The sequence below is a fragment of the Strigops habroptila genome, chromosome 12, assembly GCF_004027225.2.
Source record: "Strigops habroptila isolate Jane chromosome 12, bStrHab1.2.pri, whole genome shotgun sequence".
Classification (NCBI taxonomy): domain Eukaryota; kingdom Metazoa; phylum Chordata; class Aves; order Psittaciformes; family Psittacidae; genus Strigops; species Strigops habroptila.
Window position 1 is genome coordinate 1,840,541 of NC_044288.2, and position 26,474 is coordinate 1,867,014.

The 26,474-nt window shown below is 60.4% G+C and overlaps 2 protein-coding genes across 3 annotated transcripts; one reads left to right on the forward strand and one right to left on the reverse strand.

The window, feature by feature from the left end:
- Positions 1–1,040: 1,040 nt before the first annotated feature.
- MYCL (MYCL proto-oncogene, bHLH transcription factor) lies at positions 1,041–5,743 on the reverse strand. The gene is made up of 2 exons (XM_030505017.1): positions 5,078–5,743; positions 1,041–2,876 (listed from the first exon to the last, which is right to left on the reverse strand). The coding sequence occupies exons 1-2, from the start codon at positions 5,580–5,582 to the stop codon at positions 2,317–2,319; spliced, it is 1,065 nt and encodes a 354-aa protein (XP_030360877.1). The 5' UTR covers positions 5,583–5,743; the 3' UTR covers positions 1,041–2,316.
- Positions 5,744–11,864: 6,121 nt separating this feature from the next.
- On the forward strand, positions 11,865–21,310 carry MFSD2A (major facilitator superfamily domain containing 2A). 2 transcript variants are annotated; one of them, XM_030505019.1, is made up of 15 exons: positions 11,865–11,952; positions 12,042–12,164; positions 12,682–12,806; positions 15,974–16,097; positions 16,249–16,327; positions 16,572–16,744; positions 16,839–16,929; positions 17,519–17,640; positions 17,857–17,940; positions 19,304–19,387; positions 19,540–19,652; positions 19,844–19,987; positions 20,192–20,368; positions 20,712–20,780; positions 20,826–21,310. In XM_030505019.1, the coding sequence occupies exons 1-14, from the start codon at positions 11,875–11,877 to the stop codon at positions 20,767–20,769; spliced, it is 1,575 nt and encodes a 524-aa protein (XP_030360879.1). In that variant the 5' UTR covers positions 11,865–11,874; the 3' UTR covers positions 20,770–20,780; positions 20,826–21,310. The 2 variants fall into 2 exon arrangements, with proteins under 2 accessions (XP_030360879.1, XP_030360878.1); XM_030505018.1 differs by having other exon boundaries at positions 20,712–21,310.
- Positions 21,311–26,474: the final 5,164 nt, after the last annotated feature.

A 26,474-nucleotide genomic window follows, 5' to 3' on the forward strand; every position in this document is an offset into this window, starting at 1 on the left:
TCTGCACATCATGCCCAAGAAAGAAAAATAATATTTTAAATATCCTACATGCCTTCAGCATGAAGAGCAAAAGCACACCTTCCTAAAAACCATACCGAGAGGGTCACCTTGAGCTGAACAGAGACACCGGTGTGCAAGTGTCAGCGTGCACACAGCAGAAATAAACAATTGAGGGACTGGTGCATCTGGGCTTTGTTCCCTGCACATGGGCAAGGTGTCAGATTTAGGTCACCCTGCTCCATGTTTAAGCTGTGGTTCCTGCGAGCACCTTTTAATGCAGCCCTAAAAGGCTTTGACACAGCATGATGCAACATGCAGCAAGTGTGAGATGTTGCCGGAGCTGAAGGGAATGGGAATGTAGAATTCCTGCCAGGCGGAATTGCTGCTTTTTAAGGCTGCTTCCCCAAGATGACTGCATCTCCTGCAGCAGCAGCTCTTCTGGCTGCTCAGCAGTAACAGAATCCCGTGTCCCTCTTGCATTTAGAGCAAGACTTTCACTGCCAGCACGAAGGAAACCCAAACACGTCGAGTTTGGGGACAGCAGGGAGAGCACACACATATATATAATTTCATCCACTTGGCAGATCTGGGGAGATGAAGATCTCTAATACCCCTTGAAGTGAGCAGATTGCATTCCCCCTCCCTATAGGGTTACTGCCAACCACAGCCACAGCTCCATAGGGCAGCAATCGCCCCACACTGAGTGCCCTGAGCCCCATTAGGGGGGTTTATAATTACACCCAAGCCTTCTCTTAGCTCAGTCTGGGCTCTCTGCCCCTCCTTGCCAATAAAACCACTTAAAAGGAGGAAAAATAATCCAGGTGATTTGTTTCCCTGGCCCCACTTCTGTTTCAATCGCTGGGAGAAAGTCAGGACAAAGGACTCAGTCTTGCTGGCAGCTGAGCCCTGGTGCAAATGTATTAATTTCTGTGTCAGGGACAGCCTAAAACACAGGGTCCAACACCCTACCCCCCCCAAGGAGCATCATGGCCCAATGCACAGAACCCCACAGCCGCCTGCACAGGAAAAGCCAACCCAAAGTTGTTGCAAACTTATTTATTTATGAAGTGTGAGGTAATGAAGAAAGTGCTAAATCCAACCACAGTGTTAACTCTAACAGTTCTCAGCAGGTCAGCAGGGACCCCAAGGGTGCTGTCCTGTGGGGGCCACCCCTGCACTGCAAACACCCCAGGAGGGGACAAGGGACTCTGCCACCACATACCCCACCGCAGGCTGGACAGCAGGATGGCACAGGCAGGGGGAAGCCTCAAAGGCAGCACAGATGCCCCATGCACCCAACCTGCCCCATCCAGCCATGGGGCTCCCTGCAAAGCCCAAAGCTTCACCGGGGATGTTCAGTGGCTGCTGGTGAGGGAGCAGTTGCAAGGGTGGGAAAGGAGGACACAAGGATGGGAAAGGGGAAAAACCCCGTTATTGCAAATGGGTGGTTTGGAGAGCTGCAAGGAGGGAACCAGCCTCAGCAAGGACTCAGCTCAAGGGTCCAGCAGGAGCCAGCCCCTTCCTGATCTCCCTAAAGTGCAGCAGGACTGAGCCCTCCCCACAGCAGGAACCCCCCTCCAAAACAAGAGGTTTTTATATATATATATAAAAAAGCAAACTCTTTACCAATACTTCTCAAAAAGTGGTACAAAAATACAGTATAAAAACACAACCTCCAGTATAAGACTTGCAGTTACAGCAGCAGTTTCTAGAACACAAAATCCAAGACAAGCTACTGCATGATGTCGTAAGAAAGTGAGGTACGGTCCAGCCGAGGAAGGGGATTGCCCACAGGGTGCTGTTAACCCCGGGGAGAGACATCCTGCAATCACCATCTCCATCGGGATCCATCCGGAGATGAGCCCTGTGCTGGGATGTCCATGTCTGCCTCTGCCTGCTTCCATGAGGCAAAGCAGACCATGGTTACTTGGGATTTTTAGGGCGAGATGGATGCCCTAAGAACTCCCAGCAACTCTATTCATGACAAACAGCAGAGAGGGGCGCAGGGAATGGAGTTGAGCCCATTAATCGAAGCAGTCACTTGAGAAAGCTTCGCAGGGGGACAGGGGAAATCTTGCAACACCCGGTGCCAAGAAGCCAGCCCCAGGCAGGTGATGCCACAGAGGGGGACCTCTGCTGTGGCCCCATTCCCGCAGCTGGGAACAGCACAGCATCCACCCCACATACAGCAACCACCACGTGCTCCAGCCCCCTGGGGCCAACAGTTCAACATCTGACCGAACAACAACATTAAAAAATGTGCAAATTGTGAGGGAACAGGGTTTTTGGGGAGCGGGGTGGGGGGGCAGCCAGGCGCTAGTGCCCCTTGAGGTGAGCAATCCGTTTGAGCAGCTGGCTCTGCCGCAGCTGCAGCTGCCGCTTCTCAGCCACCATCCTCCTCTCCGCAGCGAGCAGCGACTGCAGGTACTCGGAGGACTTGCTCAGGATCACCACTTTGGGGGTCTTGGGGCAGCTGGAGAGCCCCGGCACCTGGTCCCGCAGCGCCAGGAAGCGCGAGCGCAGGTCGTTGCGCCGCTTGCGCTCCAGGTAGTTGTGGTTTTTCCTCTTGGCCACGTCCTCGCTGTCGGAGCCGGGGCTGCTGCCGGCTTTGGGCAAGCTGGGCTCAGGCAGCGTGGTGGCAGGGGCCGGCTCTGTGGTGCTTGGTGGCTTGTCCTCGTCCTGCTGGGGTGGCTCTGGCAGAGGACATGTGTCCGGCGGGGAGCGGGCGGCATAGTTGTGCTGCTGCTGATGGACGGAGATGTGGAAGCGTTTCATGCAGGGGTCCAAGGGGTCGGCGCGCAGCGTGATGGTGACCGGCTTCCTCAGGCTGAGCGATTGTCTCTTCTCCACTGTCACCACATCGATCTCTTCTCCTTCTGCTCAAGATGGACATGGAAAAAGAAAAACCCCATCAGTAGGAGGCCCTGGTCACTCTGTCACCCTGCCAGGGCTCCCCACAGCCCCTGGACAATCACCCTGCTGACGTCCCACAAAAGCTTGCTCGTGCACTGCAAAGCCACTCTGCAACTTCCAGAAGAGATTGTGATTTAAGGGCTCTGCCAGTATCATCCCATGGGAAGCTTTCTCTCCACGTTCATGTGCCTGGCCTCCCAAAATCGGATGGGGTTTTACTTCTGCCTCACTTCAGCACCAGGAGCAATATGTGCCAGGATAAAGAATCATCAAGCAAGAAACACCCAAGCCTGCCTGCCCAGGGGCAGGGACAGCAGGATGCTGGGGACCTGGGACAGCCCAACTCCAAAGTTCATCCTGGTCGCATGCTCTCCTGGTCCATTGGAATTGTAAATGAGGGACTGGGATGGGCAGAGCTGCCTTTTGTTCCCCTCAGCCGCAGCTTCCCACTCTAGTGACTTGTTACTTTTCACAAGTGATAAGCCCCATTCAGCCCAGGCTTCCCGGGGACAGCCCCCCACGGTGTAGGGGGGCAGGGAGAGGCAATGGGATCCCTCCAACAGACTTAGTGAACCTCGAATGCATCCCAAGCCCAGGAGGCAGCAGGGGGTGTGTATCAGAGCTGTGAATGGCGAGACCCAAGTAAAGAAACAAAGTATAACTGGACCCAAAGCACCCTGCCCATTTCACTGAGCTTGTCCCACTCCAGCAAGGCCCAGAGGCACGAAGCTGGCCCCTGGGGACAGCGTGGTCACCTGGCTCCAGGCACAACTTCAATCGCTCTTGCTTTAGGGATGCACTTCCACCTTTCCCCTTAAGATTTTTGGGGGAAAATATAGCCACTTGCTAAATGTCGCCCGAGATGCTCAACATCTGGGGCAAAGGATGGCCCCCAGCTCTCTATGACAGGGCGTGGTGACCACAGGAGCTGGGCCCCAGAGCACCCTCCTGCTTGTGACCCCCAACCTACACACCCCCCCTCTTCCCGGCTCAGGGGGCAGGCTCTGCCCAGTAAACCCGAGATACTGGGGGGCACCCACACGGGCCACCAGCGTCACAACGCGGCCGGTCTCAACCACGTGCGCACACAACATCCCCCCCCGCTCATTAATAAAAGTCAGGCCGCTAAGCCCCGCCCACCAGAGTCGCCCATCGGCTGCCTGGCGGGGCCGGCCGGCCGCCTTGCGACCCCATTGGCCCCCGCCCCTGCCCGTCAGCGCCGCAGCTCTCATTGTTTGCAATCTGTTGCTTTTTGTTCGGCGCCCACGTGGCGCCACAGGACCCGGGCCGGGGACCCCCCCCAGGACCGGGACCCGGACCCCTCCCCAGCCGATCCCACCAGTTGGGTTTAAGCCTCTTAACGCCCGCGACCCGCTTACCGACCGTGGGCTTCTAATGGCATTAAGTCCCCGTTTTGCACCGTGACTCACCGGCGCGGCACCGGAGGATTTATTAACGGGGTCAAGGCACCGCGGGGCCGCGTCAGGGCTTCCACAGCAGCCGGGTGAGGCCGGCTTCAGTGGGAGCGGGGGAAATACGCTCGACCCCGGGCGGGTGGGTTTGGGGGGGGGAACACCCAAGCGTGTGTTTGTAAATAGGGCGTAAGAAGAGGTGATGATGGCCCGAGAAGCGGGGGGCGGGTGGCACCTCACTGCCCTGGGGGTCACAGATATCCATCCGCTCCGCAGCCCGACCCCCGTGTAAACGCCGTCCCACCCCACACAGGACACGCTGCAGGGGATGCGGGATGTCCCCGCCCGTCCCACTGAGCCTCGGGGGACGCGGCCGCTGCTCAGCCCCGGGGAGTATTTTGCTTTTTGTCCCCGGGAAAGCGCGTCCCGGGGCGGGAAAACCGCTGCGGTTACGAGCTGCGACTCCCCAAACTTCGCACGGTGAACGGGGCGTCCCCTCATCAACCTGCCCGCGAGGGTCCCGTGGGGACGGGACGAGCGAGGGGGGACCCCCGAGCTCCATGCACCCCATTGTGGAAGGGGAGGGCCCCGCGGGAAGGGGAGCAGCCGAGCCCGCTTTGTTCGTGGGGCCGGGACCCAGGCCCGCAACAAAGGCGCTGCCCGGCCGGGGACACGCGTGTCCGACCCCCGGGAGCATCATGGGCGGAGGGCGGCCGGGCCGGGGGGAACCCACCCCGCTACCCCTTCCTTACCGGAATCACTTTGACCCTCGGATCCCGAAGACGCCGGGATCTTGTTCTCGGCCAGCGGGCAAAGGAAGACGGCGGCGGGATCCACGCACTCGCTGACCGAACTGCTGAACCCTAAATCCTGCGCGAATGAGGGCTTGTGGGGGGTGGCCCTCTGCGTGCCCGTGGAAAGTTTCTCTGTCATCGCCTTCTCCAGCCTCTCCCGGGCTGAAAACCCGCTCCACATGCAGTCCTTAAGGATGAAAGCGCTCAGGTTCCCGAAGATCTCGCTCGTCCCTATGAGATACTCCGGCTCTTCCCCAGGCCGGTAGTACCGGGAGAGCCCGCTCGAGCGCTCCTCCGCCCCGGAGCAGCAGCCTTTCTCCCCGGGGGCACCCAAGGGGAACATGGGGGGCGTGGGGACCAGCTCGAACTTCTTCCAGATGTCCTCGCTGGGTGCCGTGGAGCGGTGAAAATCCTCCTGGGCGTCATGGTCGTAGAAGTAGTGTTGGTACGAGTCAAACTCCATCTCTGCATGGGGATGGGGGAACTGAAAGAAAAGGGGGCACCCCTCCCGCTCGACCTGCAGCCCCGCTCAGCAAAAGGGCACCCCCGGCCCCATGGATGAGGGGGGGACACCCACCCCGGTGCACCCACCGCGCCCGGCGCCAGCCCCCGACCCGGGACCGCGGGGGCATTGTTTCCCCCCCGCTCTTATAGCCTGTGTGCGGCACCGGCCCCGCCTGCCCGCCAATCGCCGGGATGGGATTTGCATAGAGGGCGGGATCCTGCCCTTTTCCCGCCCTCTTAGGGGGGGCACGGTGTGAGTGATGTCGCGGTCCCCCCGCCGGGTCCTCCGGTCCTGCTAACGGGGACGGTAACGGGGCTATTAACCGGTGGCCAACCCATGCGCCAGGCTGGGAGACCCTCACTGCCCCCTGAGCATCCTGCCAGCTCCCGATGCCGTCCTCAGCCCATCGGGAAGGTCACGGTATGGAGTCCCCCCTCTGTGAGTGCTGCAGGAAGAGGAAGACTTTGGCTGAGGACACCCAGGCCAAGCGCAGCAATGCCACCAGCCTGGGGACATTCAGCTCAGCGTGACGGCAAAATGAACTGGACAAATGGGGACAAGTCACAGGGAGCCATTGCTCGCTGCCAGGGGCCACCCAGAGTGCCCTTTCCCATAGCCCCCCACCCAGCCTGGCCATCCCCCCACTTCCCGTTGGGGTCCCAAGCCCTCACCAGACCCCTCCGCTGCAGCCACTGTCAGTGTGTGGCCATTCCCTGAGTGGCTCCGGCCCTGGGCAGCAGCGGTGTCCCTTAGTGTTTGTGTCCTGCCCAGGGTGCCACCCTGGGTGCCACCCAGAGCCACATCCTCCTCAAAGCCCTCACAGGCCTGGTTGGGAGCTTTGCCACTCCGAAAGCCACCGACTCCAGCAAAGAGGTGGATAAAGTTAGGAGAGACCATGGGAACACCAAGAAACCAGCACTTGGAGGATGTGGCACTTCACTCTCCATGTGCACATGAGGAATGTTGTCTGTGCATGAAGAAAGGGGTGTCGTGCTGGTAGCACAGCGGCTGCAGGGCTGTGCCCCCACAGGAGTGTCTGGGAGCTGCTGGTGAAGCCGGGGCTGACCTGGGATGCAGCAGAGTCCATCTCACACATGCAATTCCTGCATCACTGCTGCCCAAACTCAGCTTTGCCCATGAAGTGCCCAGAACATCCAGCCTCGGGGTCCAGAGTCCACTGTGTCCTGGGGCACCCGGGCAAGCCCAGCAGGATGCTGCGTCCCTCCGCTGCCAAGGTCCTTCCAGGAAAGCCAACAAATGTTGTGAAAACACGGTGAGGCTTTCCCCGACTGTCCCGTCGTTACCCACACACACACGTGCAGTTATAAAGTCCGCCCGGTTCCCCGCAGTGTGCACTCACCCTCTTCAGCCCCAGCGCCCTCCTTTTGCCACCCGCTGCAATCAGAGCCGCAGGATCTGCCCTGCCCGGCGGTGCTGGGACCTGGAGGGGCTGGGGGCAAGGTGCCCCAGCCCAGGATCAGCACGGCCCAGTGCAGCCCAGTGTAGCCCAGCATGGACCAGCACATCCCAGCGCTGCCCAGCACGGTCCAGCACGGCCCCCCCGCGGCTGTCCCCAGCTTCCCCGGTCCCACCCCGGTCCCTCCCGGTTCCCGGCACCGGTCGCCGCCACCGGCGGGTGCAGGGCGCCACCTGCTGGTCCCGAATAGGGCTGGGGGCCCCGGAGGGAACCGCCGTCCACGGGGCGGCGGGGCCGGGGCGGGGGGACGGGACACAGGACATCCCACCGGGCACCCCTGTCCCGCTCCGGAGGGGTCCAGAGGGACGCGCGGGGCCTCACGGCTCCGTGCCTCAGCCTCCCCATTGCCGAGTGGCCGAGGGCACGGCGGAGGGGGAAGAGCCGGGCCGGGAGCGGACACCGGGCTGTCCCCAGGGTCCCCGGGCATGTGAGGTGCCCCAGGGCTGCCCTATCCCTTCCCTTGCTGGCACAGGGTGCAGCCCCGTGTGTCGGGGCCAATGCAGCAGGAGGGTGCTGGGCTTGGGGCCATGGTTTCCCAGCCACGAGGGTACCTTGGGGTCCCCATGATGGCTGCAGCACCCCACAGGCCCTCCTGAGTTGTCCAGAGCAGCCCTGAGTATCCCAGTCCCACCCGCATCAGGCAGGAGCTCTGGAACCCAGGTTCATCAGGATCCCCTTCTCATGTCCCCTTTGTGCTCGTGTCTCATCCCCAGCCCAGTTGGGAGCCCTGGGCATGTCCCACGGTGTCCCCAGCCAGGCTGCTCCCGGCCCAGGGCTGCTCCCAGCCCTTTGCCTGCCTGGGAAGCATGGGTGAAGCCATCTCTTTCTTTTAGGAACCAAATTGCTGTCGGCACTAAGGGCAGAGGCTGAGCTGCTGCAGGGGCTCATCCTGCCCCAGCACCTGCAGGAACAAGAGGTCACGGTTGGGGACAGAGCCAGCACTGCCCCTTCCGCTTGCTCCAACACCAACACGTCTCCATGCACAGGAGCAAAGGCTCCTACAACCTGTAGCTCTCAGCCACGTCTCCTTTCCCTCCCTGCTGGCCTCAGGGAGCTCCCCAGCTTTTCCCAGGGTGAGGCAGGAGCTTGTCCCGGCCTCAGGGGGCTCCGGATGCTCTGAAGGTGCGAAAGCAGCGCTGGAGAGGGCTGGAGGGGCCGCGCACCCCTTTCATCTGGCCTCTCCAGGCACTCTGCAAACAGGAGCCAAGTGCTTCTTGTGCCAGCGCCGGCTGCGCAAACAAGGGTGGGTGATGAATGGGTGCCCCAAGGGCTGGGGGGGCACCCACGGGCCGGGCCAGCCCTCGCAGTGCCCCCCAGCTGCAGGGCGCTGGCACAGCTCCACTGCCAGCACCGAGTACCTGCCCCCGGCGCTGGCACAGCTCCACAGAGCTGTCGTGGCCCAACCACGGCTGGCATGGCTCCGGCACATGACACAAGGCAATTCCCAGGTCCCCCGTGCCCTTTGGATCCCCACTGACAGCAGGGATGGACTTTGAAGCTCCAGTCCCAAAGAGCTTCCCCACGGTGGACAGTCACCCCGAGCCTGACGGGTGTCCAGGGCACCCTGAGCTGGGCTCTATGTCTGGCTGTCCCCATCCCACTGCAGTGGCAGCCACCTTCCAGCCATCCTGCTGCCCTCATGGCAGTGCTGGGTCCCCAGGGACAGCGGAGGCTGTGAGCCCTGGTGTTGACACATCCCAGCCCCATGTTGTCCCTCTCATCCTCGTGACATGCTCCCCAGGGTCTCACATGGGAGCGGTGTGGGCTGCGCAGGGTGGCTGCTGTGTGCTGCCATGCAGTGTGTCCCCTTTGTCCCCATGTAGCTGCCGGGTAGCACCCGCAGGGGCTGACTGGGCCCTTGTGAAACACCAGCACAAGCCCCTGTGGAGTATGGAAGCACCATGAAATCCTGCCCGGCCATATGGGGCAGGGGACGTGCTCCCGGCATCGAGGTCACGCTGGCTGCAGCTCCCTGGAGTGCAGCCACCTGCTCTGGATACAGCAGGCAGTGAAATCCAGAGAAAGGGGAGGAAAAGGCACCATCAGCTCCAGTCTTGCTGCCTCCTCACCCCCCAGGACCCATTTGCACACCCTGCCTGATGCCAGGAGATGCCCCAAGCCCTGGAGAAGCTCTGCAGCCCCAAGCCAAGGAGCTTGGCTACATCTCGCAGCCCCCCAACAGCTCCATGTGCCCCCAGGCCCATGCTGCCGGTCCCGGCGGGCCCAGCCTGGCAGGGCTGTCTGGTTTCGGGTGCGCTCATGCTTGCTCAGGTCCGGGCTGTGACGGATTCATGGCAGCGGGAGGTGTGGGTGGCAGAGCCGTCATCTTCTGGAGCAGCTCCCATCCCTATCCCTGTCCCCGGCACTCAACCACGTCCCCCAGGGCCAGCGTTTGGGTCCCAGCCCCTGAAGGATCACCCCAGGAGCCTGGTGGTGTTCCCACTTCTGGGATGCGGAGGCTGGGGTGGCACAGCATCACTGTGTGTTTGAGTTCTGGTCCTGCCTGTAAGACCATCACAGTGGTCCTGGTGCCAAGGGTGACCCTGCGAGTGGTCCAGTCTCAACCACCTGTGGGTCCCTCAGGATACCAAGCTTGGTGGGTGCTGCTGTACCGACATCCCCACTGGGATCAGCCCTTGGTGGTTCATTTATTGCCATGAGGATCTCCCAGAGCATCTGCCTGGGAGGAAGATCTAAAATCCCCCACCGGAAATTGTGCAATACCAGGTTTAGGGGAGAAAATCCTCCTAATCTGAGGAAATCCCGGTCTTTCTACTTCTCCCACTTCACTTGTAAGGCAGGGCTACACCTATCTGCAGTCTGTCAGCACAATCTCTGGCACAAAGCGTGGTTCATTGTTCCCCTAAAGCCCCGTTTGCCCAAGAGGCAATTCCTCAGTGCTTCCCTCAAGGACAGGAATGCGAAAAGCTTGGAACAAAGGGCGCAGAGCAATAGTGCTGGGACCAAACATGATGGGGAGCTGAGGATCACCCTGCCCTGGAGAACCTGGTTCCTCCAGGAGGTAAGTGCCACCACAGGCACAAGCCCATCCCCAATACAATGTTCGTTTCTCCTGGGGGATTTGGGGGCTCCCAGCTCACACTGGGTGTCTGTCCTGAGGCTGTTGGTGCCCAATGCACTGGAGCCAGCTCAGCACAGAGCAAGGAGCCCAAGGCAGGTCCCTGCTGAACTGGCCAGGCCGGTGGTGTTGCCCACACCTCGCTCTCATCTTGCTTCAAGGTATTTTGTGTCGCTGAGCAAATTCAGACAGCCTGAAGCCTTGCATGACCCCCATCCCCAGTGGGTAGCATCCCTGAGCACCCAGCATGGCCAGGCGCAGGGCTATGATGTGCCCTGTGGGCAGGGGAACCCACTGCACATGTTGGAGAGGCTGGAAACCCTGAGACAACAGTGACACCGCTCAGCTCAGCGCTCTGAGGGGTTCAGCTCACACTGGGGAGTGCCTGGAGCTGCAGTGCCAGCGCTCCATGGTAGCGGCCACCCATCCTGCTCATCCCCAGTGCAAGGTCTGCTGCATCCCAGGTCCCTGCTCAGAGCCAGCTGCCTGCCCTTGTCCCCTCTTCAGTGCAGCTCCAAGTCCAGCTCCAAGCGGCAATCAAGCAGTGGCCCTGGTTGCCACGCTGGCCCTGCTGGCTCAGCCCCATGCCACAGCCCTATCTCACAGCACATCTCAGGGTGATCTTTGAACCTGGTGGCCTGAGGTGAGCAGAGCTGGTGGCTGTCACTGTGGTGACACAGAGCTGGCACAGGCCTGTGTGCATGCGGTGGTGGGCAAACAGCAGCTGGCACAGCTGAGAGGTGCTGGGATCGATGTCCATGTGGCTGTCTGGTGCAGAGGACACCGCGGGTTGCCCAGGGCGAAGTGCTGGGGACCAGGAGCCACCATCGCCCGCAGAAGCTGTTGTACAGAGCCAGGGGCCATGTGTCCTGCTGCTGGGGGGGATCCTGCTTCACATCAGCCCCTTTCACGGGCCCGCATGGAGCGGGGTTAAGCATGGGGCTATGGTGGGGCCGGCACTGAGGGTCTGCAGCCCCCAGCCCTCACTGGCTGGTGCCACAGCAAGTCGAGGGGGCAGGAGGGTGATGGTGCCTCTTCCAGCCCCGTCCCCTTGTGGACCAATGCAGCCTCTGCCATCAATGAGGGTACCCGGGGGGAGGAGTATGGAGGGAAACTGGGGCTGTTCAGCCTGGAGAAGAGAAGCTGCGTGGAGACCTCAGAGCAGCTTCCAGTGTCTGAAGGGGGCTACAAGGATGCTGGGGAGGGACCTTCATCAGGGACTGTAGTGATAGGACGAGGGGTGGTGGGTTTAAACTGGAACAGGGGAAGTTCAGGTTGGAGATAAGGCAGAAGTTTTTCCCTGTGAGGGTGCTGAGGCGCTGGCACAGGGTGCCCACAGAAGCTGTGGCTGCCCCATCCCTGGCAGTGTTCGAGGCCAGGTTGGACACAGGGGCTTGGGCAACATGGTCTAGTGTGAGGCGACCCTGCCCATGGCAGGGGTTGGAACTGGATGAGCTTTAAGGTCCCTTCCAACCCAGACCAGTCTCTGGTTCTATGATGAGGGGGATGCAGAAAGGGAAGGATGAAGGGCTGGGATGGAGGGAAGGGACGGAGCGGGGGGAATGAGGATGAGGGTGGGCCGGGGTGTGGAGGAAGAGCCGGGCCGGAGGAGGAGGCGGAGCCGTCCCGGGGCGGGGCGCTGCCGGTACAAGGCCCGCGCGGGCGGCGGCGCGGCCCCATTCATCGCGCACGGCATGGCCGGGGGCGGCGGCGCGGAGCGGGCCCGGGCCGGGGGGCTCCTGCCGCCCGCCCGCCGCCAGCCTCGCCGCAGGGTGAGCACCGGGACCGGGCTGGGGGGACGGGACGGGTCAGGGGGTGTGCGGAGGGGTCCCGGTCGCGCTAACGCCGGTCCCGGTTGCAGGAGAGCCGGGAGCGGCTGTCGGTGTGCAGCAAACTGTGCTACGCCGTCGGGGGGGCCCCTTACCAGATCACGGGCTGCGCGCTCGGTTTCTTCCTCCAGATCTACCTCCTGGACGTGGCGCAGGTACGACCGGGGGGGCCGGGGCCGGGCTTTCCTGGTTCGCCCGCCCCGCTCGGGGAGGGGGGGGATCGGTCACGGTCGCGGTCCTGGGGGGGTGTCGGTCCGAGGGCTGCGGGTTTCTGCCCCATGCGTGGAGCCGAGCGGCTGCTCCGTGCCTCGGCTTCCCCATGCGGTAAAACAAACGGGGTCGTGGTGCGTGTCCTGTGGGATCGGGATCCATCCCACAAAGCCACAGCATTCGGTGTGGAATAGGGAGGGAGAAGCACCCGTGGGGCACCTCGTGCTGGCTGCGGTTGAGTTTGAGGGAGCTCTGCTCCGAGATGTGGGAATTTGGTGTGGAAAGACTGTGGTTGGGCAATGCTGAGAGGGACTGGGTCACTGTGCCTCAAATCCCACTGGAAATAGGCAGAGGATGGGGCTGTGGGGTCACAGTGCAGTTGGGGGGGTCCTGAAGAGCTCAGGAAGGGCAGCCAGCGGCACAGGGTTTTGTGTGTCCTGACACGAGATCTTCTTCCTGCAGCTGGACCCTTTCTCTGCTTCCATCATCCTTTTTGTGGGGCGAGCCTGGGATGCTGTCACAGACCCCATGGTGGGCTTCTTCATCAGCAAGACATCATGGACCCGCTTTGGCCGCCTGATGCCCTGGTAAGAGCCTCCTGCAGCACTTGCATCCCTGCCTGGTGTGTCATAGTGCTTCCAGTCAGCTTTGAGTGTCCCTTGGCACGAGGTTTGCAGGGCCGGACGTGCTGATGCCCTGTTTCATGCAGGTCAGGTGCCAAGTGCCCCAAAAAGCCCCAAGATGCTGCCAACAACTTGGGCTTCAGGTCTGTGCCTGTGACTTTGACTGGTCCCAAGCTGCTCTGTGCGAGCTGGGCCCGGCCGTGCTCCATGTCACTGCGCCTGCAGCAGCTCCTGCTGCCCCGAGACCTGCGCTGGTGCCACGTTCTGGTGCTGGACTTTGTTCCTGGGGTGCTTGCTGGTGGGTGCCAGCTGAGCAGATGGCATCGCTCGCCTGGGCAGGAGGGATGGGGGTGTGTGTGGCTGATGCGCCGTGGTGGGAATGCCGGCTGACAGTCACGAGGATGCTCTTCGGGCAGGAAAACAGCTGTTGGGGATCGGGGTGTCTGCACATGAGCATTTCTGCCGCCCTTGGGAGCAGGGTGCTGAGCAAGGGGATGCCGAAGGGAGTCAGAGCAGATGGGACGGGGCTTCCAAAGCCTCAAAAGGGTTCACGTCTGTGCTCAGGGCAGACAGGATGTCTGTAAACACCTGCCCCTGTACAGGACATGACGTGTTGCAAGGTGCTGATGCCAAAGTGTGGACATGGTGTGTCCTGTGCTAAAATAACCCATGTCCTGGGTGCCTGTGGGATTGCTGAAATACAATGCAGCCAAGAGGGTGGGCATGGGGGGAGCGGAATTAGAGGGACACAGTCCTTTCCCCCACAGATTATACCCTCCACTTCCAGGCTTTCCTGGAATAGCTCTGGGCAGTGGCAGTCGGCTCCATGCATGGCCCGAAATAGCTCCTCTGCAGCCGCGCGTGTGGCAGGGTCTGGGGTCTGGAGATTAGAGCAGGGCTCTGTAATCTCGTGTCCTCGGGGCGGGGGGTGGGGATGGAGCGGCTGCATTCCTCCAAACGGCTCCTGCTTCCTTAGAGTTAGCCAGAGCTTTCAGCTCGCGCTGGGCCCCTCCGCAGAGCTGGGGCAGCCGCCTGCGAGCAGCTCGCTGCTCTCGAACGTGGCTCAAGGGCAACCTGCTGAGTCCAGTCTGGATGGAGCTGAGCTGAGTTCAGCCGTCCCGAGCTTGGGGTTTGTCCTGCAGAGCTGCTGCCTCGGTTTCTCTATGTGCGGAGCCAGGAGCTGCAGAAGCTGCTGCCTGACCCCGTGTAACCCCCCCCATGTGTGAGGGTTTATTGCTCTGCCAGGCTTTGAAGGGTCTGATCTGTGAGGCCAAGCCCCATCCGGCTGCTGGTGGTTGTAGCTCAAAGCTTGGGGCTCCTCCAGCTCTTTGGAAGGGAGAGGAGACCTCCCCCGAGGGCCACCACCTCTCTCCCTTTCAGTTCTTTCTTTTGGAAAGCCATTTTGGCACGTTTTGTCCCAGCAGTTCCCCTGCTGGCTGCCTCCTCCTCTGCCCCAGCCTCGGATCCCCGTCCCCTCGACCACCCTGAGCGCTTTTCCTGCTCGCTAAACTTTTCCTTGACGTGTCGGTGACCAAGGAGCCCCGGCTTTGACCTTCCTCCTTCTGCACCGGCCGTTTGCAAACGATTAACCGCGGGGCTGGGCAGGGGTGTGCGAGCGCGGCACAAAGGAACACACCATCGCGCCGCGGCCAATGAGCACCCGAGCGCGTCACCGCGGCCTCTGCCAGCGCCTCCGTCACCTCGGCCTGGCTCAGGGGTAACTCGCAGTCACTTGTCTGCTGGCCCTGGAGCTGCCCGGCAGCCCCGGCCGTGGCTCCGTGCCCCAGCCCCAGCGCTGGAGTGGGCCCACGGGACCATCGCGGTGTGTGACGTGGTTCCCGCGGTGATTCATTCAAAACTTCCCCTGCTCCACGTCTGCGATAAGCACGCGGGAGAGGAGTGGCTGGAGCCCAACTCGCCCCTTTCCCCCCCTGCTCCATCCCCATCCCATCGGGTGACGTGTGCGCGGAAGAATGTGCATGTGTCGGGTGCTCCCCGTCTGTGGGGATTCAGGTTCTGCCTCTTCCCTGCCCCTCCTCCTCTTCCTCCCCCCAACTTTAAACTGTGCATCCTGTACGTCAGCCCGGATGGAAAGATCTCCCCGTCCCCTGGCAGTGGAGTGGGCGAGGGGAAGCCCTGACCGCACAGAGCTCTGTTGCGTGTCCGGTTGTGCCAGCTTTGTTCCTCAGTCCCCAGCCTGTAGAGCGCAGGGGGCTTGTAAATCTCCAAGCAAAATCCATCCCTAAACAGATGTGGATGCAAGCTCAACACCTGGCTCGCTTCCCTCCAGCAGGAGGAATTCCTTCCGTGCCCCTCAAGCGATGGGGGACCTGGGTGCTTGTTGGTGTCCTGGGGCTGCTGGTGCTGGGTAGAGCTGCTCCCTGCCTGGGCTGCAGCAGGACAAGGGTTATGATGAAGCAAAGAGATGCTCTGGCTGGCTTCCTACTGCCATCACCCTCATTGGCCAATGCTGGGACTGCTGACAAAGCCCAGCCCTTGAGCAATCCCCCCCTCCCTGATCCTCTGTTGCACTTCACATCCCATGTCCCTGTACACGCAGCTCCGGGAAGCGGGGTGGAAGAGCGAGCCAGGCTGCTGTTGGCTGGTGGTTTGCCCCATCCCTGCCCGAACGGAGGTGACCCCAGGCTCGGGGCGAGGGGGGGCCATGGCAGCAAAGCCAAGCTGGCAAGAGGCATTTGGCTGCTGGGAGCTGGGCTGTGCTGCCTGGCTGCTCCCCAACCCTTGCCGGGACGAGGGAGGCGATTACACCCTGCTGAACGCATGGCAGTGCCGCCTGGGGGAAGAGATAGGGGCTGGGGATGGAAGCCAAAGGCAGGAGCAGATTTGTTCCATCTTCCATCGAAGCAGGGATGCCTATTTTTGCAAAGAAAGCTCTTCCTTGGAAGTCGGAGTCAGCTCTTCCCCTTCCCACCCTGTAAGACCTGAGCTGCTGCTTTCAGAGTGGTCTATATCATCCCTGTGGCAGACCCCTCCTGTCTGAGTGTTGGAGTAGGAGCCCCAAAACCAGATGCCTGAACCCCACTGGCCATGTCGCAGTGGGGAGAGCTGGGCTGGTGGGGTTACCCGGGTGCTGCGTGCCTACACACTGCTAACACTGTGTCCTCCCAAAGGATCATCTTCTCCACCCCGTTCGCTGTCATCTCCTACTTTCTCATCTGGTTTGTGCCAGACATCTCCAGAGGCCAAGTGATGTGGTATCTAGTCTTCTACTGCGTCTTCCAGACCCTTGTGACGGTGAGTTGGGCTCTGCACGCGTCAGGGCCAGTGGGTGAGGGATGGAGAGGATGAATCCTTCACCTTGCTGAGCAAGGGGCAGGTTCCCCCTGCCCCAGGTCCCACGGGCTGTTGCACCACCTCTGAGCTATTTCTCCTCGTGATGTTGCAGTGCTTCCACGTGCCTTACTCAGCGCTGACCATGTTCATCAGCAGGGAGCAGAGCGAGCGGGACTCAGCCACTGCCTACCGTAAGTGTTTCCATCCCTCCTTCGCCATGCCATGCAGCAGTGGGAGCAGCGTGACCAAGCCTTGGCCTCTCTCCTTGCCTCAGTTTCTCCATCAGACACTCTCCTTCCCTGTGGCTTTATCACTTGGTGATTTGGGGGGGAGCTGTAGGAAAGCTGGGCTGGCTCCTTTCTCCTGGGGAAGGGCAGGGAATGGCAGCTCTGGGTGCTAAGGGCTGCGTTGAGTCCTGTTGACTTCTCCCTCCAGGTATGACAGTGGAAGTACTGGGCACTGTGCTGGGCACTGCCATCCAGGGCCAGATCGTGGGCAAGGCAGTTACTCCCTGCATCGAGAATGCCCTCTTCATTGACAAGGCCAACTCCTCGGTGGCCATGGAGGAGCTGAACATGACCCACGACACCGGGTCGCTCACAGACACGGTAAGCTGGGGGGGACCACGCTGCCGGGGCCTTCTCGACCCGTCTGGCTCCTGGGACAGCCCCGTCCCTTACAACTCTCTCCTCTCTTGCACAGAGAAATGCCTACATGATCGCTGCGGGGGTCATCGGGGGGCTCTACATCCTCTGCGCCGTGGTGCTGTCGGTGGGCGTGCGGGAGAAGAGAGGTGAGGCTGGAGACACGCTGCAATGCTCTGCACTGCTCGAACGCTGCGGCTCCTGCCAGGGGCTCCCCTGGCTCAGCTCTGATCCCTATTCATGGCTCGAGCCTTGGGGGAGAGGGGCAGGAGGAGCTGAGGTCTGGGTATGGGGCCTGGGGAAGGCACTGCAGGAGCCAGAGCATCTTCAGGGTATGTCACAGCACAGCCATGAGGACTTAGCCATGAGGACTTAGCCATGAGGACTTAGCTCTCTGCTCTGCACCATCAGAGATAAACATTATCATGCACAGCTCTGGCTGGCCAAGGTTGCTAGTGCCAATTAGGGCATCCCAGGGTGACATGAGAGCCAAAGTCCAGTACCTTCTGTCCTTCCCTTGCTCTGCTTTGCAACCAGCTCCGCTTATCCTGGGTAAATCACCAGGTCATCATCTGCTCTCCATGGGGCTGATGGATCCATGCAAGAGGCATTGCCCTGGGATGCTGTAGGTGGGCAGGGGCTTGTGCAGGGTGCTCAGCAGCAGGCGAGAGGCATGCAGCCCTTGCACCCAAGGGTGCTGTTTCTATGGGTCTAACGATGGGCTGATTTGCTCCCCAGAGTCCTCTGAGCTCCGGTCGGACGAGCCTGTCTCCTTCTTCCGGGGGCTGAAGCTGGTGATGAACCATGGTGCCTACATCAAGCTCATTGCCGGCTTCCTCTTCACCTCACTGGCCTTCATGGTAAGCACAGCTGGGAGAGGGAATGGCAGCAGCACAGCATGGGGATGGCTCAGGGGGCCCAAAGTGGATCCTTGGGGGTTGGGAGCTGCCTCGGGCAGAGAGGGTGGATGTGGCTTCATGCCCTTGGGTGGGTTGGAGAACGGCCACTTTCTTTGCTGGTGCTGGGTGGGATGTCAGGGTCCCGTCCCCCCTGACCATCGTCTGCTTCCTCCACAGCTGCTGGAGGGGAACTTTGCCCTCTTCTGCACCTACACCCTGGGCTTCCGCAACGAGTTCCAGAACATCCTTCTGGCCATCATGGTGCGTATGGCCCCGTCCTGGAGCCCCTTGGGGCCAGGATGGATGCTGCGAGTGCCGTGGGTCCTCCCAGGGGCAATGTGGGCTGAGGGGAGGGAGGCCATGGGGCTGCAATGGGCTGATGTGGGCACAGTGACCGAAGGTCCCCTGGGAGAAGGGGAGAGGGAGAAGGAGCTGCCAAATGTCCTGCAAAGTCCGGGCGGGTTGGTAGGAACAGGGAGGCCTTTGTTCCCATGTGAAGGCAGCCAGAGACGGGGCAGACCAGGAGCCATGGGGGCCTTTTGTCCAAATCCTGCCACTTATCTCCCTTCCCCCCCGCCTTGAGAAAAGGATCTCAGTGTTTACTGCCAGGAAGATGGAGCAAAACAACTCCTTGAGAGCCCTTTCCAGTGTGTCTCATCTGTGGGAGCCCTTCCCATGCTCCCTGCTCAAAAGGGTGGAGAGGTCCAAGGTGCCAAGGTCCCAGGAGCCTGGCTCTTGGCCATGGGGTGTGCAGGCAGCGGTGAAGAGATCAGGTCCCTTCCCAGCACTGAGGATGGAGCTGGGTCCTCCCTGGTGTGGGCTGGTGGCTGGTACCTGCTGTGCCCTGAGGGTGCTGGTGCAGGAGGTGGCCCCACATTCCTGCTCCAATTGCAGCTCCCCTTCCCAGGAGTGGAGGCAGGTGAGGAATGGGGCGAGGGCAGGAGCATGGCCGTGTGCCAGCCCCGGAGTGTGTGGAAATCAAAGCTGGAAATAGACCCCCCCTTCAGTCCTGATCCAGCTCTGGGGCAACAGCACAAGAGGGACGTGGAGCTGCTGGAGCGAGGCCAGAGGAGGCCCCGGAGCTGCTGCGAGGGCTGGAGCAGCTCTGCTCTGGAGCCAGGCTGAGAGAGCTGGGCTGGGGCAGCCTGGAGAAGAGAAGGCTCCTAAAGGGGAGACCTTAGAGCAGCTCCAGTGCCTAAAGGGGCTCCAGGAAACCTGGAGAGGGGCTTTGGACAAGGGATGGAGGGACAGGCCAAGGGGAATGGCTTTAACCTGCCAGAGGGGAGATTGAGATGAGCTCTGAGGCAGAAGCTCTTCCCTGGGAGGGTGCTGAGGCGCTGGCACAGGGTGCCCAGAGAAGCTGTGGCTGTCTCATCCCTGGCAGTGTTCAAGGCCAGGTTGGACACAGGGGCTTGGAGCAACCTGCTCTAGTGGAAGGTGTCCCTGCCCGTGGCAGGGGCTTGGGACTGGATGAGCTTTAAGGTCTCTTCCAACCCAACCCATTCCATGATTTTGTGTGATGAGGGAGGCTGTGCCCTGGAGCTGCTCCTTGCTGGGAAGAGCTTTTCCCCCAGTGAAAAGCCTGGCTAGTGAGTGACACCATTTCCCCCTTCTCTTCCCATAGCTCTCAGCCACCTTGACCATTCCCCTCTGGCAGTGGTTCCTTACCCGCTTTGGGAAGAAGATGGCTGTCTACGTGGGCATCTCGGTGAGTGGGTCCCCTTGAGCAATGAGGACAGTGTTTCCCATGTGGGGTGAGCAGAGCTGGGGCCCAGAGCTGGGCCGGGGCTGCTGCTAACTGTGATTTGGTGCTTGGGTTGGGTACTGCTGATGCCAACCTGGTTTCTGTCCCCTCTCCAGTCTGCCATCCCCTTCCTCATCATGGTGGCTGTCCTGGACAGTAACCTCATCGTCACCTACATTGTGGCTGTTGCAGCTGGGATCAGCGTCGCAGCCGCCTTCCTCCTGCCCTGGTGAGTGCAAGGTCCTGGTGCTGGGTGAAGTTCTAACAACTTCCAGGGCTGGAGTTGTTAGAAACCCTTGGGAGGCCTTTCTGTGATGTTTTCAGCCCAAGATAGAGCTCATGAAGGGAAATCCTCTCAGCAGGGAGAGGAAACGCTTTGTTGGCTAAGTCTTAGTGTTCGCCATCCTGCTCTCTGCACAGGTCCATGCTCCCGGATGTCATAGATGACTTCAAGCTGCAGCATCCTGACTCCCATGGCCATGAAGCCATTTTCTTCTCCTTTTATGTCTTCTTCACCAAGTTTACCTCTGGGGTCTCCCTGGGCATCTCCACACTCAGCTTAGAGTGAGTTCTTGCATGGGAGCTGAGGGCAGGGAGGGTGGGAACCCAGCCTCACACCTCTGCATCCAGGCATCCCTGCTTCCCAAGGGCTGGGAGGGAAGTTGGGGGGTCTAAATCCCACTGTGGCTCCTCATCTCTCCCTGCAGGGACAAGTTCATCTCCTACAAACTTGGTTTCCTTTGCCTGAAGGTACCTTTCTGTTCCCAGCTTTGCAGGGTACCAGACCCGGGGCTGCTCCCAGCCCAGTGATGTGAACTTCACCTTGAAGATGCTGGTGTCAGCCGTGCCCGTGGGACTGATCCTGCTGGGCCTGCTGCTGTTCAAGCTGTACCCCATCGATGAGGAGAAGCGGAGGAAAAACAAGAAAGCCCTGCAGGACTTGAGGTGAGTGTGTGCTCATGCTGGCACAGCACGCCAGCAGGGTGTGCGGGGGCAGGATCAGGCCCGGACTGGTTGGGACACACTGTGACTTGTCCGGGAATCCTCCAGGACCTGTGGGTGGTGGGGTGAGGGATGGCCCAGCTGGTTTTCCCAATCCCAACTTCCAAAATGATGGCGTGAAGTGTTTGAGATCAATGGGAACCCGCTCCCAATGCTAAAGAAAACTCGTCTGCGGACTGTGCAAGGTGGTGACACCCCTCTTGAGCCCTTTGCTCCAAGCTCTGCTTGAAGGCAGCTCTTGCTCCAGGGCTCACTCTGTGCCTCCTTCCCAACCCTTTGCCCACAGGGAGGAAAGCAACAGCAGCTCCGAGTCGGACAACACAGAACTGGCCAGCATCGTGTGAGCCGTGCCGGGGCTCTCCGGGGACCCTGCCCCGCAGGGCTGGAGCAGCCGCTGTAGGCTCAGAGCATCGCGCAGAGCATCCACTGACCCGAACACAAGATCTGTGCCGGTCTTGTGCCTTCCACGGGATCCACAGAGCGCTCGTAGTGTACATTACACGAATTGACCCTGTGGTACTTGGGTGCCTCATGAGACAGAAGCACTATTCCCCGCTGGGTCCTGGGGAGCAGGAAAAGCCCAGAGCGGGATCCTTTTGCTCGTCGGCGCCTGGCTGCTGTGGGGCCGATGCCTGTGGGACCGGCGGTAATGGTTAGTGTACATTACACTGTCAATGTGACCGCGCCAAGGACGTGAGCTCACCTCTGCTGTCTGTACATAGGACACCAATTTGGAAAACTGTTCTTCTTTTTTTTTTTTTTTTTATAGAGCCTAATTAACTTAATGATGTAAATATGAAACTATTTCCTATTTGTATATATCTGTACAGAGACGGAACTCGAGGACCTATTAATATTAATTTACATAAAAGCGGGAAGCCAGCAGCATGGGTCCGGAGGTTTTCTTTGTTTGGCTTGTCAGCAAGCCCAGGGTCCCTTTACATGCCATGAAGTGCAGGGCTGACTTCTCCAGAGTCAAAGGCACAGGAATGCATTAATCCAGGCAGGCGGCTGTGCCCGGCAGCCCCTTACCCCCGTGCGGTTCCTTGCTCGGTGCCTTTGCCGCAGCAGCCCAACAAAGGCTCTATTATTTTCCTCCTTTTCAAGAGGGAACGGGGGAGGAGGGAGGAATGAAATCAAAGTGCTGGCAGCAAAGACTGTGAACCCGGGGCTGGAAACAGGAGAGGCAGCTGGGGAGTGGGGAGCAAGGGAATGCAGGGCTGTGGGTGACGCTCGGCGCGTTCTCCCAGGGCAGAGTGCTGTGCAAGCGCTGAGCGCGGTGGATATTTATACCTTGCTCTTGCATTCCTCTCCCCGCAGCAGAAATGGGGAGAGCCCTGAGCCCTGCCCGGCCCTCCTGCTCCGTGAGAGCACTGCACCCCTGCGGCAGCCGGTGTAGTGCAAAGGGGAAAGTGAGCTGGAGTAGGCGCAGGGAGGATGCAGCAGGGATAAAGCAGCCACCAGCAAACCCGGGGTGAGGAGACTGTGCCAATTCTGTTGTTCCATCCCAAAGCCACCATGCTGGGCAACGGGGCTCTTGCCTTTTGTTAAGCACATTTGTCACACCAAGAAATCCGTGGGGTCAGAGCCTGGAGTTGAGAGCAGGGGTGTGGGGGGGATAAGGATGGCTCAGCCTTTGTTCTGTGTTTGGGTACAAAGGACTAGAATGAGGCTGGGGTTTTAAAAATAGCCAGAAGGGATTAGACCATAGCTGGGAATGTGTAACCGGGATCCACGCTGCCTCCACGGCACGGGTCATGGAAAAAAGCAAAAGGGATGAAGCCAGGCAGGTGGGAGCTGGCTTTGTGCTGAGCAGAGCCACGGGTGGGGTGTCCCCTGCTCCCCCCAGGATGGGGCTTGCAGAAAGGAACAAGGCACAGCACAAAACAACGGGGGCAAGCCAGTGCTCTCAATGGCAGGGTGGGTAGGAGCCATGTGCACCCTCTGTGGGAAGAGGAGGAGGAGGAGGAAGGCAGTGTCCTGGCAAGCACAGGGCTCAAGATTGTTGTACATGTTCTGACCCCTGCCCTGAGCTCTTGTCCTGGCCACTGGCTGACTCCAAGAGGTGTGGGTGAAAGATTGCTGCTGGCTTTTCATTTCAGAGAGTTCTGACAGAAATCAGGGACATCCGATGTTCTGGCTCTGTGGGGTTCACAAGGAATCTCCAATCGGGTTTTTTCTGCAGCCAGCTCAAGAGACTAGAACCAAAATGAGTTTGAACCAGAGCCCAGACATTCCTTGCTGAGCACACCTCTTCTATTTGAGGCTGTTAAAATAGATGGGGGTGTGGAAAAATGGCCATGGGAGCTGATAGCACTGAGCCCTGGGCAAATCTCCAGCCTTGAAGCAGAGATCATGTCTTGCTTCAGTTGTGCTTACAGAGGGCTTTCACTGTGAGCGTGGAGAAAGCCTCTGTGGCATGGGGAGCCTGCCTGGCCAGAGCCGCAAGGGAGATGCTGCCTCTGCCTCCAGCCAGGCTCAGGAGCAGCGGTGCTGGGGTTTAATCCACACTACCTGTGATGAAACAAATGCACCCAAGTGTCCCTGCAGAGCTGGGGTTCTGTGGCTGCTGTATCCTTGTTTCGGAGCTGGTGCGCTGTGGAATCCAAGGCAGCAGATGGAAGATGTGGGGTGTCAGCTCTGTGCTAACGGGAGATGGGCTGGGGCTGTGCTGCCCATGTGCAGGTGCTGGGAGTCAGCCCCGATTCCCAGCTGATGGGCTTTAAGAGGCTGGTGTAGGAGTTACCCATCCAGTGCCAGCAGCTTGGGCAGCTTTCCCCTGACTTTGGAGCAGTGCTGTCCGTGCTGGGGGGAGCAGGGGGTTTCTGTTCCCTTTTGTTCACAAGGGGAAGAGCCTTTCATTGTACATGGGTGAAGGTCCCAGCACCCAGGGCTTGCTCTGGGGAGGGCAGGCTGCTGCAGTGACCCCTCTCCACTAACACCAGAGTACATTAGTGCACCCCATACCCTCCCCAGGGCCTCTGGTTAAGCTGCAGGTCTCACCTTGAGCTTTCGGGAAGCCTGGGTGCCAGCTCCTGGTTCACAGAGCTGAGCCTGCGCTGATGGGCAGATCTGCACAAAGCAGCACAAAGGTCTCAGAGGGGCTTTTCGGGAGGGTGCTGCCCTGTCCTGTGGCCATCAGCAATGGACGTGCTGGAGGAAGGCAGAAAAGGGACTGGGAGGTGATGGGGCACAGACACGTTCACCCCAACCACAGGGCACTTGTGTCCCCTGCAGTTGCCTCCCAGGATAAAAACAAGCAAAACTCAGTTTTGGCCTCCAAAGGGCAGCACAGGAATCTGTAACACTGAACTTGCATCCTCTGTCACCAAGGGTGGCTGTGCCAGGAGGCAGGACGCCTGACTGGGACAGCGGGAGGGACAGCCCCTGAGGTGAGAGTGGCCACGCTGTGTCTGTTTACCCTGTGAGGGGTAAGCGGCAGCATGAAAAGTCTCTCCTTGCAGAGGGTGATGAATAACCCTTCCTTATCTGCAGGGAAAGGGCACAAAGCCTCGGGTTTATCCGCAGTGAGAGAGATTGATGGATGGGTATAGCTTTCCCTCAGCCCCTGGGCTGGCAGGACCCATGTGCTCCACGCTGCAGCAGTGCTGGTTTCACAGACACTTCCAGCTGAACCAAGCACAGGCTCACACATGAACGGGTGTCTGACAGTGCGGCCACCCTGCTGTGCTGGTACACTCCAGCAGGCAACAGATCCAGCTGGAAACAGGCCTGGAAAGCTCTGGGGAGACGCAGGATTGCCAGAGCAGGCTGTGCTCAGGATAGAGGTGCCAGGCAGTGTGTCACAGCGAGCAGGTCCATGGCCCTGGCACGATGATCCCAGGCCAGCTGCGCAGGATGGAGGTGTTCCTGGCTGTCCCCTTGGTCACCTCGTCTGTGCCACCTGCATGAGGTCATTCACTCGCTCTGCAAACACAGACTGAAGGCTGCCGACCTGTTTTGGTGGGCTTTGGTTAATGTTTTGCAAAATCACCCTTTCCAAGGACGGAAGCAGCCGAGGCACCGCGGAACGTGAATAGAGACTGATGGAGCAGTGGGATGGTTTCCTGGAGCCTTTCTGGGGCTAAAAAAGAAGCAAGTATCACCACGGTGCTGGGAGTAAAGGGGGACAAGGCACCAAAACCACCCGGCAGCAGCACAGGGAAGCTGTAAGCTTTTCCGTAGAGCCAGGACAATGACGGGCACAGACTGGCGTGGTTTACAGGCACCGGGATCCCGCTCAGAGCACTGACGTGGTTTACAGTCCTGTAAACCCGCAGCAGTTCTGTGACCCAGCCTTACCAGGAACTTGGTCTTTGTTCCTCCAGGAACCACGTTCAGCTGAAGGGACCCACCCCAGAAGCAAACACCCCGGCTTGGGCCGGCGAGCAGAGCTCTTCCTTCCCCTGTGCTCTGGTTAGTTCTAGCTCCTCTCCTCATGGATGCAGCCCAAGAGAACAGGTCCTGCCTGAGCTGCCCAGCGGGATCCCCACGGCCCCTGCACCAGGGAGGCGGGATGTGCCTGCTCACTGCTGTGACCCTTGTAGGGTGCTATGAAGTCTAAGTCATTGACTGCACGGAAAAGGGGCAGTTGTATCTTACTTTCTATTTTGCATCAAGTCAGTTGATCCTAAGGTGTCTGATCATGATGGAGGCAGCTGCAAGAGGCAGATCAAGTGTTGGCAGGGTGGAAAATGAGGCAAGAAAACCAGAATATCAGACAAGCAGCATCAGTGACTGCAGGGAGCTGCTTGTCTCCTCTATAAGTGGGAAGGAGGATGTGAGGACAATGGTGCAGGCTCTGCCCTGTGCCAGGGCAGCGGTTGGGAGCTCCCACCCGCTGGCTGTGCAGAAGAATCAAACCCTCCGAGGGCTTTGAGCGCTTCCGCAGCTCGCAAGGAGCGCGGAGCCGGAGAAGACACCTCACTAGATGTCAGCAGAGCCACGCTCCCAGCCCTTGGCCGATCCCAGTCCCTGCTCCTGCTTCCCCCGGGCGGGATCCCGCACATGGAGCCTGGATCTCCGCTTGGGAGCTCAGCAGCGGATGGGCCCGCTGCGGCAGACGTGACCATCTATGGTAGCTGAGCGGCGGGCAGGAAGCGGTGGCAGAGTCAGCCGAGCTCGGCGGGTTTTCCCCTCCTTCCCATCCTGTCAACGTGGCCCAGCCCCTGCCGGGACGGATGCTCTGTGTGTCCGCACAGACCCGACGGCAGCTCCAGCTCCCGCTGGGACCCCAAACCCCGGAGCAGAGCTCCAGGTCCCTCCAGGGCAGCAGGAGGGAGCCGCTGCCCTTCCCCTAACCACGGCACAGACACCTTTTAGGAGCAAGTTCTGCCCCGACGGTAAAAGCAGTCGCGGGGCATTGTGTGGGAATAACCCCGCGCTGACTCCAGGGACCTCTTCCTGACTCCCAGTTATTTTTCCCTTGACCGCCCTGGTCTCGGTCTCTCCAGGAACAAAGCCGGGACAACAACATTTATCCGCCCTCTGCCGGGTGCTTTGAGACCCTCGGATCAAAGAGGGTCTGTGAGCACAAGGCTCCAAAGCGCTCGATATCCCTGGAAGCACGGGAACCCTGGAATAGGGTTCTGCTGCTTGGGACGAGCCAGCACGCACCAAAAGCATCTTTGCTGCACAGAGCCAGCACTCACAACCAACCCCAGCACCGGGGTCCCAGCACCCCAAACCACCCCCGACCCCTCTCGGGGGTCCCGGGCAGGCTGAGGACACCCACAGCCCCTCCCGCTGCCTGCCCGGGGGTCCCGGCTGCCCCCGATGGGGGGGTCACAGCCCCTCTGCGGGGTCTGGGGCACCCCCAGAGCTCCCCAGCCCCTCCCCGTGGCCTCTGGCCTCATCCGGCCCCTCGCCCCCCCTTTCCCCAGCATGGCCCCGCCCCCAGGCGAGGCCCCGCCCACTTTGACCACACCCCCCTCGCTCGCGCTCTCTCTCTCCGGCCCCTCCCACCAATCACAGGGCGGTGTTCGACCGAAGCTCCGCCCCTCCGGCCCCGCGCCGCGCCGTGCGTACTTCCGGCGCGCGGGGCGGGGGC